This window comes from Equus asinus, chromosome 13 (assembly GCF_041296235.1).
Source record: "Equus asinus isolate D_3611 breed Donkey chromosome 13, EquAss-T2T_v2, whole genome shotgun sequence".
Lineage (NCBI taxonomy): Eukaryota > Metazoa > Chordata > Mammalia > Perissodactyla > Equidae > Equus > Equus asinus.
The window spans coordinates 6072230-6084941 of NC_091802.1; the positions used below are offsets into that span (position 1 = coordinate 6072230).

At 40.3% G+C, this 12712-nt stretch overlaps 1 protein-coding gene across 1 annotated transcript in view; it reads right to left on the minus strand.

Moving 5' to 3' along the window:
* Positions 1-12712, minus strand: part of COX10 (cytochrome c oxidase assembly factor heme A:farnesyltransferase COX10) — a 126448-nt gene that overhangs the window by 36979 nt on the left and 76757 nt on the right. Inside the window, exon 5 of the mRNA XM_014864185.3 lies at positions 478-548. Within this exon, the coding sequence (XP_014719671.1) occupies positions 478-548 (71 nt within the window). The remainder of the gene's footprint in view (positions 1-477; positions 549-12712) is intronic.

The following is a 12712-nucleotide window of genomic DNA, read 5'->3' on the forward strand; positions in this document are numbered from 1 at the left end:
TTAAAATATTTATACGCCTTTTAGTTCTACTTAATTGAATTTGGTAGAAAGGAGAGTAGTGGAGGCAGCACTTTACTTGGCATGTAGCAGCATTATCAGTTTATCTGAAGAAAGAAGGCCTCCGACATAGCTTTCTTCTGAGACTCTATATGGATCTGTCTGAAATCATCTGTTAATGGAACGCTTTTATCTTCAGCCACTACAAGTCAAACAAGTCCATCTCTCAAAGTTGAACTTAATAAAGAAATCTACCACATTGAGTTTCTCCCACAACAGGACTGCAAACCTGGGCTGCATTCAGTGCTCTGCAGTCCGTGTCAGTTAGAGCTGGTGAGCCCCGTGTGTCTGCACCAACACGTCCCTCTGGGGGTGTGCTACTTTCACTTCACAACTCAAGGCAAAAGGCTGGGAAATGATTCAGGATGAATAAGCAAACGAATGTTCTATAAGGCGGGAGAGACTGAGTCACGATTTTACCTGATCTGTCCACGAACCAGAGGTCTGTTCTTTGTTCTATTCATGTTTGAATCAAACGGCACTTCAAAAAACTGCAAAAAGATTGGAAGAAAAAGACAGAAAACATTAAATATAACATGAAACAATTCTCTTCTGCTTTGGATCTACAGTTTCTTACACAGTGAGTTTCATTTTAATTTTGATAGTACAAACTAATATTCTTGGTACTTTTTGGAGGAAAATTTTCTGGGAGACACATATTTTAAAAATTATATACACTGCCAGAAATATGCACAGTCCCACTTTTATCCACTTTGAAAATTACTTGTTAAATATACAGTTGCATTCTTCAAAGCCACGGTTTCAGGTTTAAAGCATTAGTGTTGGAAATGATTTCAGAACCTGTCACACATCCCAACGCCTGTGAATCAACCCACTCTGGGAAACAGGCTACTAAAGTCAAGAACCGGGGCTGAAGTTATTAAGATCCCAGATGAAACTGTACACGAACCATGAGGTTATGCCTCGAGTAGGGCAGCCATCCCTCACTGCCTGGAGAGTTCTCCTTCACACCTGTGGCCCCAGCAGCATTAACAGCAACTCCTTCGCTCTTGAAGCACCCCAGTTTGGACGATATATTGGTCTGGTCACCCTAACAATGAAGGACTGTTTCCCGTTTATCTGTTAAAGGACAAGGTCCAGGGGATCATCAAAATTCACTTTCCAAAGCCTTGACAAACTGCACAAGACGTTCTTAAATTTGTTATCAATGTCTCTTACCCGTCACCTTTTTTGGTACAAGAGAGTCTTCAAAAGATGTGCTGATGAGGTTATTATTGAGAATGCCTTTGACTAAATGGGCTTGAAGCAAATCAGTAGATGAAACGAGAAGAAATGAGAATTCAGTTGAAGGCTTAAGTCAGTACTTCCCCAACTATGTTCTCTAACAGTCATGGAGCTGCCCTGAAAAGAACATCTCCAAGGTCCAATCACATGAGTATAATTCAGGCTCCGGGAAATCTAATTAACATCGCTTAGCCAGCGTTTCCCAAACTTATCTAACCATGAAATCTTTTTCAAGAAAATGTATTTAACAGATTTTGGAACTATCTGGTCTGCGTCTCTCCAAGTGATAAGGATCATTTCTTACTCAGGTCTTATGAGCCGTAGGTCTCTGTCAGGGAGTTGTATTCAATAGGTGTTCTATAAATGTCAGAAAAAGAGGTACTAGGGCTAAAAGATAAGTCGAGAAATAAAGTAACATTTTGTTTATTTTATAAAATCACCTAGTACTATTTACTAATACGTAAATGTTAACATGAAAGAAAATTTTATCCTGAACTATTTGAGAATTTAGACTTTATAGGTTAAGACATCTGGTAAGACGTCTTTCCCTTCATTTTATAAAAAATCTGACATATGTTTCCTTTCTCCTTAACCTATGGTACTCGACTGTCTTTACTTTTTTTTTTTTTTTACAATGTTTTAATATCCCTAAACACAATGATATCTTCTAATAAAGCGATTTTTTTCTTCTTTCATTCGCTTCGAGTTACTGTGTTCACTCAGAGCACTCTGGGTAGAGTCATGCTCAGTGAGGATTCCCTGTCATTTGGCAAGCCTACGGTCTCACACCTGGCTCTAAGGACTGTCCTGTTGCCCATTTAGCCAATGGTTGGGTGTCTGGTATTCTCAGACCCCTGAAATAAAACCACACACCAATAATCACCACTACTATTCCCACAACAGCATAAGAGAGCATGTATTATATATAGGAATTATGAGAATAACAGACACTCTTTCAGATGGCTGACCTTTAGTAAGGATGGGCTATGCATGTTAAGCATTTTACAGGCATTGTAAAAGGAAATGTCAGCTGAGTCTGGGTTTTCAGAGCTTCCTGGCTACAACTGCAGCCCAGCAATGTGGTTGTAGTCAGAGTAAGAAACTAAACGTCAGGGAATGTGCACTGCCTGATCTGCTCTACCCGAGGCCGTGACTCCATGAGAAGCCCCCGATTAGGAGAGGGCAGTGCTCATTCTCCAGGTGGCTTTTTTGAACTGGATTCTGTTGCAAGCAACTGTGGCAGCTACTCTTTTTATCGATTGCAGAGGAGTTCACTTTACAGATATATCATAAACCAATCCCATAGAGATGAAGGTTCAGGTTGTTCTTCATCACTCTGTATTATAAACATCCCTAAACATGTATCTGCTTATGTATGCAGTTACTCCTGCAGGATAAATCCCTAGACTAATCCCCTCCCTTTTTGAAACACAGTCCTCTCTTGACTTGGATACACTACTTAAGAGCAGTTCTCCTAATTCTACATTCTCCCCATGCTCCTCTTTAGGCTCATTATTTAGTCAACACAATTTCCTGAGCACTTACCAAAGGCCATCCAATGAGGACACAACGGTTAATTCAATTCAGTACCTGCTTGCAAGAAATTCACTCTAATGCAGGGATCAGCAAACTAGAGCTCATGGACCACATCCAGCCTGCAGCTGTTTTTGTACGGCCCACGAGCTGAGAATGCTGTTCACGTTTTTTGTGTGTGTGAGGAAGATTTGCCCTGAGCTAACACCTGTTGCCAATCTTCCTCTGTTTTTCTGCTTGAGGAAGATTAACCCTGAGCTAACATCTGTGCCAGTCTTCCGCTACTTTGTATGTGGGATGCCTCCACAGCATGGCTGACAAGTGTAGGACAGCACTGGGATCCGACCCCACGAACCCTGGGCTGCCGAAGCAGAGCGTGTGGAATGTTAACCACTTGGCCATGGGGCGGGTCCTTACATTTTTTTTTAATGATTAAAAAAGAAAAACCAAAAGACGAATATTTTGTGACATGTGACAATTATATGAAAGTGAGATTTCAGTGTTCATAAACAGAGTTTTATTGGAATTCAGCCACACTCATGTGTCTACATATTGCTATGGATGCTTTCATACCACAATGGCAGAGTTGGGTAGCTGTAACAGAGATGATATGGCCTAGAAAACCTAAAATGTTTACTATCTGGTCCTTTTCAGAAAAAAGTTTGCTGACCCCTAATCTAATGGAAAGACTGGGATATAAGAACCCAGATAATTATAATAATGTGTATAGTACAAGGAAAGAGAAATGTGCAAAAGATTACGGGCTCTGAACCAGCTAGGGAGGCAGGAAAAATATCCTTCAAGCACTCTTAAGTGGGCTTCAGGATTCAGCAGGAGTCAGATGACTTGAGGGGACTGGAGGGGAGGGAAGAGCGCGCTGGACACAGGGAAGCATGCAGAAAGAAAGGCATGCGAGGCAGAAATGTCATGACGTGCTTAGAAAGAACGCAGCGTAGCACAGAGGCTAAGGGCTTTGTGGATAGAGAAATCAGGGCTACACTTCGATTGCATCACTTACTCATGGCTGTGTAACCTTGTCTGAAACCCAGTTTCCTCACCTGTAAAATGACGATACCAATACATAAGTTGCAAGGTTGATGTAAGAATGAAGAAGATACTGATATACAGTATAACACTTGGCAGATAGAAGGGGCTGGGTGATGATATTTTAACTACCCTTACTATCAGTGTTGCTGGCCGGCTGGTGATGGAGCTCCGGAGGCAGGCAGAGAGTCAGATCACAGACAGCTTCACATGCCACGCTCATGGGCCATGACTCTCGTGTGGGAGATGGATTTTGGATAGATCACTATGACTGCCACTTGAAGGATGGTTTTGACAAAACAGACTGTAATGGCCTGGGGGAGGGATGATGAGGGCCTGAAGAGCAGATGTGGCAGCGGAGAGGAAGAGGAACCAACACCCTCCTTTACCCTCTAACACATGCGCCTTGCCCACAGTGCAGACCCCAGCCCTCTGCACCCCTCTCCTATCTTTAAGTAAAACCAGTACGTGTGCAGCCCTAACTTTTCTCCTGAGCTCTGATTTTGTAATGTCACTTGATTGCTGGTGTTTTTCATTTGGATGTTTTAAAATAATCACAAATTCACTGTGTCCCAAACTGAACTCAACACCCTTCCCTGAAAATCAGGTACCTCTCCAGAGTTCATTATTTGTCAAATATACAACCTTTTCTCTTACAACTCATAACAAAATCTTTAGAAGCAACTTTGATTTCTTCTATTCATTGGCCAACTATATTCAATTCATCACCAAGTCCTGATAATTTGGACTTCCTGATAATTTGGACTACTGAATCATCATAAAACTATTTGCTCAAAAATATTTAATGGAGGGGCCAGCCCGGTAGCGCAGTGGTTAAGTGTGCACGTTCCGCTTTGGCGGCCCAGGGTTCACCGGTTCGGATCCCGGGTGCGGACATGGTACTGCTTGGCACACCATGCTGTGGTAGGCGTCCCACATATAAAGTAGAGGAAGATGGGCATGGATGTTAGCTCAGGGCCAGTCTTCCTCAGCAAAAAGAGGAGGATTGGCAGCAGTTAGCTCAGGGCTAATCTTCCTCAAAAAAAAAAAAATTAATGGTCTCCTCATTGCTCATTCCCCAACAGACTTTGAAAGTCGAAACTCTTTAAATGTTACATTGTTTGAAGGCCTCCCCGATCTAACCCCACCACTATTTCCAACCATACCACTTACTTTATTTCTACCCCTCTGTCACACTTGTCATTGTCTTACGAACACAGCTAAGGGCCCTCAGGAGTTGGAGATTTAGCCAGTTTCTAACTCTGAGGTTGGAAGAAATATTTAGTGTCTAGAGCCTTAGTTTCCTCAGCAGCAAATGAGAATAACTCCTCTAACAAAATTGCTGTGAGGACTCACCATGTAAAGGACTTCTGCCCATTTCTCACCTACGTCTGCACCCATTGATTAGACTGACATCGCCCAAATCTTCACCTAACAAATGTGACCTTTCTTTCAAGACTAAGGTCAAGTTCAACTACCCAAACTGAAGCCTAAACCTCTGATTTAATGTGATCCCTACCTCCTTTCAATCCCCATGACACTTGTCTGAACCACTTGGAAACGTGGTTGCACCTTATGTGAAATTGAAATAATGCAATTAAAATAAACACCTGTCAAGAATTATATAATTAAAAAGGTAGCAAATCAAGTGAATAAATCTGTTGTGATTTCACACCATAGCAGTGTCACTCTAGTTGGTAAATAAAAATATAGATTGTCCGAGGCTGACCGGGCGGCGTTGTGATTAAGTTCAGTGTGTTCCGCTTCAGTGGCCCAGGTTCGCGGCTTCAGATCCCAGGTGTGGACCTACACTACTCGTCAGCCATGCTGGGGCAGCATCTCACATACAGAACAGAGGAAGACTGGCAACAGATGTTAGCTCAGGGCAAATCTTCCTCTCTCTCTCTCTCACACACACACACACAAATACAGATTGCCCATTTTTAGGTTCAATCTTTTTTTTTTTTAGCTTTACTGATGCACAACTGATACACAATAACCTGCATATATTTAAAGTACATAATTTGGTAAGTTTTGACAAACATATATACCCATGAAGCTATCATCACAATCAAGATACTGCACATATCCATCACTCCCAAAGGTTTTGTCACACCTGGTTGTAATCCCTCTCTCACCCACCTGTCTGCCTCTCAGCCTCAGCCAGCCCTGAACTACTTTGCATCCCTACAGATTTTTGCAATCTCTAGACTTTTATTTAAATGGAATCATATAATATGCACTCTTTTGGTCAGGATTTCCTTCACTTGACATAATTATTTTGAGATTTATCATATTGCTGAGTTTATCAATAGTTCATCCCTTTTTATCGTTGAGTAACATCCCATTATACAGTAATACCACAATTTCTACATCCATTCACTTGCTGATGGATATTTGGGTTGTTTCCAGTTTTTTGTTATTACAAAAAAGCTATGAATATCTGTGTACAAGTCTTTTTATGAGCATATGCTTTTATTTCTTATAGGTAAATGCACCAGAGTGAATTACAAAGTAGATGTATGTTTAAACTACTTAAGAAACCATCAAACTGTTTCACAAAGTGCATTGCTGTTTTACGTTCCTATCAGCAGTGTATAACAGTTTCAGTTCTAGACCCTTCAAGAACAAAGTTTTGGGTCATCTCATGTGACAAGGAACTCAAGCCAAGGGGCTTGCCAAGGACAAAAAGAATATGGAAAGGTTAGCAGCAGAAGGTGGTTATAAAGAACAGCTATGACTCTGTGACCAGTTGCAGAAACAAGAAAATAGTTCTGAGTATTTTTTCTTATTTTGATTAAATATGTTTGCATATTTAAACCAAACTTTTTATTCCTTTCTCTCATTCTCCTACCATTGAATATATGCTAACAGTACTTAATCTCATGTCTTAGTACAGTCATAGCCGCTTAACGGTGGGGACACATGCTGAGAAATGCATCGTTAGGCAATTTTGTCACTGCATGAACAACACAGAATGTAGAGAAGGGGAACAAAATTCGCCACCCCAAAATGTGTCTCTTTAACATGAGGATTATTTTAGGCTGATTATTTTTAAGAAACAAGACTTACAAAGTTTTTCTTGTTAACTCCCCCTTAATCGCCTAAAAGAATTCAGATAAAATAGGCTGTGTCAGCAAGTGAGCTATCACCTTAGCACAACATGAACTAGGTAGTAGACAGGAAGGAACCTAGAAAAGCCTGTGTGTGGGGCTCCCCGCTGTGTCTTCTGTTTCTGTGTGGCCAAACACTCGTTCTCCAAACATTTGCTCCTTTTCACCCACCTGTGAATTGCCTGCCTTCCCTTTCAAGGCCCTGACTCTCCCCACCTCTAACATATTTTGTCTTTAGCTGAGGACGGTATTTAAGGTGAGGGCTTTGGGCATTTTGGTGAGTTACTCAGTTTTCCGAGGTTTCTCTCACATATATATGTTATTAAACTTGTTTTTCTCTTGTTTAATCTGTCTCCTGTCAATTTAATTCTTAGACTAGCCAGAAGAATCTAGAAGCGTAGAGGAAAATTTCTTCCTCCCCTACAGCACTTACACAAACTTAGATGGTCTAGCCTATGACACACCTAGGCTACAGTACTAATCTTATGGGACCACCATTGTACATGTGGTCTGTCATTGACCAAAATGCCATTATGTGGCTCATGACTGTATTTAAGTTATACAATATCAAGGGGGACTGTGACTCAGCTTGAAGAGAACATCACTCAAAGATGAATAAAAAGACTCCGCATTCTCTTTTGGGGAGTGGATTAGTGACATGTTTGGTTGTAAGAGGGATAATTTCATCCTGTTTGGCATAAACACAATTTTGCTATTTTTTGCTTTATTTGGAAATTAAGTATGACTGAAAGGTGCATCTGGGTGCCAAGCCAAAAGGTGTAAACAGTGATGGCTTTGTGTTGTGTCAATTTAGCTAACCTGGAACTACATTGCCCGGAATTCCTTCTCGTGCACAGATTAGAGATAACCACAGAAGCTTGCATGAGATCTGGGAGGTGGAAATGAAGCAGCAGCCAGGTTTACACTTGGAAAGTTGGTCAGGCACGATTGCAGCTCACATACAATTGTGGATCTGTTGGTTTGTTTTGTTGGCCTGGAGTGACACTGGGCCTGCAGCTTCTCCAGCTCCTGCCAGGTCTCCTTGGGCTGCAGCTGATGCCTGAACTCACTCAGTTTCTCAGCCTATGCGCTACTCCAGGGAGAAGTGCACCAGCTCTTCTGAAGGGCACTCGCATCATCAAAGTGGTACGCTTGGAGGAGACAAGAACACGTGCCTCAGTTTGTTCTCGAGTTTCAGCGCATCCTTGCAGATTCCACCTTGTCTTGCTCTCCTCTACTTCCCTGGCTGATGGCTCTGCTTACTTACTTCAGGCCCAGCACCGGGTACAGAGGCGACGGCACTACAGAGACTGCTTAACTCCCAGGATTGCATGAGGCCTAATCCCTTTAATAGATCCCTTCTATCACTCACAGTGGTTCTGACATTCTGACCAAACTCTAACTGATACAGGCCTTTTCTCTATTACTCTCAACAGTGCCACTATTTAAAAGTATTTAACTTTTCAATCTAACAATCTAAAGGGCAGACTTCCTGAGATATGTGAATTTATAATTCATAATGTTAAAGAGAATTATGCAAATAGGCACTCAATAAATAACTTATTAAATGAACCATTAGTGCAATAAATGTGTATATTTGTAGATTGCCTTACACTCATTTTAAAATGTTATATAATTTATAAGCGTCGAAAATTCTTAGCCTATAAGAATCTATATTCTTCGTTGAATTAGTCTGTTACATGTAATTAAAATGTTCTGTCTGTTCACATTCCCTCCCTGCCTCAATATTCAAACACATTCTATAGGCATTTAAAATAATATTTCCTTCATGACCTATTAATTTAATTTCACAGGAGTGATGAGGATTCCGATTACAAATCATGCTATTTTAAAGGCTGGTAAAGTGTTATCTAATATAACACAGAAACTCTTGTGTAAATAACTATCTTGGCAGTTCTCAAGTTTGTGTGAGCGCACACACGCACACACACTTAGCTCAGAAATTCTAATAAGTTATTTCAACTGGATGAAAAAAGACATTATCTTTTCTACATTTCTGGCAAGTCAGCCATCCAGAGATGGGAACTGATGTCTAGAACGCAGCAAGTGAACTCCACAATGCCATAACCTGGCAGTAGCTGCTGACTCCCATGAATGCTTAAATTTACCAGAACAACCAACATCTGCGTGGAAATAGCATGCTAACCAAGACTTACGGTTCATTTCAGTGAGGGCTTGACAATTCTTCGTAGCACCAGGGTACCAGAGCTCATTAAGCTACTGTTTTCTGTTTTTAATGCCTTTCAGTTAGGTTTACTGCTTTCGTTTAGATATTTAAACCACATTTCCAAAACATAAAGCATAGTGTATTTAGATGAGAAATTTAAACACTTCAGAACATATAGCTGGCTTTAGTCTATTCACATTTTTTTCCTGTGCTTTACAATAATTTGTTTGCATAATGTTATTATCATTTCAGTTGTCTCCAACTACTTCTGAAGTCAACTCCTGCAACTTGTGTTGAAAACAAAATACAAATGCAGTATTACCAACACTTACAATATACTGTTCTGCCCCCTTTGCCCTATGTCCTCACTACTTTGAATACCATCAGAAGTAATACGCTGTAGCGAACACAATTTGGACAGCTGCTCAGGCCACACTGATTCAGGGGCCAGGCTTGGGCTCCACCCGCTTCTTTTAGAAGGGTTGCTCACTGGGTCTCAAATGGCCATATAACCCAGTCTCTTCCCCAAGCCTGGACACAGTGACTGGTTCACAGAGTGGGGATCTGATTCAAACTGGGCCACAAGAGTCCTTCCCTGGGATTTTACAAACCAATCCCAGGAAAATACGTCCTCCTTTCTTATAGGTTGCCTGTGGCCATGGAGTAGGATACAAGGGAAGTGGAGGAGAGACCCAACATTAATTCCTCGGGTCAAGTTACGTCCAAGGCTCCACCTCTGCCCTCTCCAGTTTCAGTCAATCCTATAGGGGTCTATACCTCTTGGCTCCAGCATCCTAATACATGAAGACTATAAGAATTTCAAACATTAGGGCAATGTGTTGGACAGAAGCGAATAACACCTTGCTTTTTCCTTTAGCAAACAACTTATTTTCTGTCTACGCTACATTGTCAAAAGAAGTTTTTCTCTCAGTCGCTTTTCCTCATAAAAATTCATCCATCTTTTGGAATCTTTTAATTTTAAGCTTTTCCTTTTTTATTACTGTTCCCTCCCTCACCATCTTCCTCCCAATCAGTCATACACCTTCAACTTTCTTAACCTCCAGCAACTCTGTGATCTGTTATGTTACTCAGGCTCTTGGGGTTGCAAATGGTAGCAATACAACCAAAATTGGCTCAAAGAAAAATAGGGCTTTATCCCTTACAATAGGGTCATACCTACTTTTAGGAATTACTAGATTCAATGTCAAATGTGCTGTCATGATTCTGGCCCTTTCCATCTCTTGAATCTGCTTGGCATAGTCCTAGATGCAGGCTCTTTCCGTGAAGCAGGCAAAATGGCACTGGCTTCACCACACTCTCACCCTCCTGGCAACCCTAGCAGAGTTTATTTCCTGATAGCTTCAAAGGAAAAGTCCAGAACCATCATGGCCATGAATCATCGTGGCCAGGAGATGAGATGACTACCCTGTGAGCGTGGGGAGAGTGCTGGTGGAGAGACACAATGACACAGTTTCCACTCAAAGCATAAGTATTATTTTTTCTACAGGAAAGAAAAATTCTATTACCACAAGAAAAAAGGAAGATGTTAGGTACACACATCAGTGAAATTATTTATAACTCACTGTAAAGCTAACGACCCCAAATCATTTCATTTCATACTTATTTCATGTCATACTTATAATATTTCATATTTCATGTCATACTTATAAAATAAGTTGCCTATGGTAGTTTATGTATCTGAAAGGCATTAATCCACATAAACATAATAAATAATTTATATTAATCTTTGTCTCATAATCAGTTTGGGAATCAATTTAGTAGTTCTATCTATTTAATAAAGTAGTAAATGGATCACTTTTTTCTCCTCATAGTCATATGATCAAGAGAGAGGACATTATTATACCAATGGATAAACATTTATTAGGTGCCTATTGAGATTTTTGCTTTTCTCTTATACCATGTTTTTTGTATTAGTAGATAATCATTATTATTCCAGAGATGACAGGCAGATATAAAATATGTTTACTAATCCTTCTAACAGATGATATATACTTCTGATATTATTGAATTTTGTGAGCTAAAATGACACAGCTAAATGACAAAAGTGGATAGATATAATTTGGCCTGTGACGAACCTCTTATTCCTGCTTTGATTAATTATACCCTATGCAAAAAGAAGATATATTCTAGAGACGTTTGTAAGTCAGGCTCAGAAAATATTGAACTTGATAACAAGGTGCAACTTTTTCTTTCCCTATGCTAAATAATGACAGCAACATTCTTCTAAAAACTCAATAGAAAAACAAACTTGTGAACCTTGTTGGAGTTTGTTTTTCCATCCATCTTCTCAAAGCTGTCAACAAGTGTTTGTCATTCCAATATGGCTCACAGCTTCCAAGGTCCAAGATAATATCTCAATCAATCTCAGACCAAGTTAAAAGAGATGTTAAAAAAATAAATAAATAAAGCTCAGGGAGAGACACCTTATCCAGCAGGATCCCACATACCATTACTTCAGCTTACAAATCAGTTAAGATACCCGTCAGCCATTACTCTTTCCTTGTTACCAATGCCCTATTGCCATACCTAGAATAAACAAATTAAGACTCCTTGTCCTCATTGATTTTTCCCTAGGAGGCGGTTGAAATAACGAATGCATGTGTGCTCCAGCATTCACCACAAGTGGCTTTTCACCTCATGTGGTGACTGGGGCAACATTCTCCTCTAAACACATTACTCAAGTCATCTCTCATTAAGCTGTAGTTTACGGCTTCGCCCTTAAATGAAGATAATAAAAAGGTCTAAAAGGTCACCCAGTACTTATTAGTGGCCCAAAGTACCACATCCTATACGTAAGAAAACTCAGAAAGTCACACTGGTTTTGACTAGCTTCAGAAAAGGTGCTATAGGTCACCCTTTCTCCCTCCAGAGAGACCTCAATTTTTCACAGTTTTCTGAAAAAAGATGGAAGGAAAATACATCAAAATATTTTCAATATTTGTCTGTGGGCAGAGAGATGTGGGTGTTTTATTATTCTTTACTTTTTGTATTTTACCATTGTCTATAAAGACCATGTATTGTCTACTTAGGGAAAAAAAGGTAATAAAAAATTCTATCTGAAGGATAGATACAAAATCTGGACAGACCCCCTTTAGATTAACTAATAAAGAATTACTACACTAATCTAGTATAAAACCAACATTAATGAAGCCGGAGCCAATTAGAACCTTTTTTCCCCCAGAAAGAATCACAGAAGACAAACTGTTGATCCTAAATATTTCTCAAATACACCGCACCCATTTCCCCCCATCCTCAATGCCACTTCCTTAATCCAGGCTACTATTTTCTTTTGCCTAGATTACAACCGCCTCCTAAGCACTTCCTACCTCCAGTACTGATTCCCCCTACCAACTTTTCACACAACAGTCAAAGTGATCTTCTCAGATGCAAAACTCTTCCATGGCTGCCCACTGCCCAAGGAATAAGGTTCGGCGCTCTGACGTGGCTTGTAGAGCTCTTCATAAAAGGTCTGGTCCCTTTTGACCTCTCTGGGCTCTTCTCTTGCTCTTGC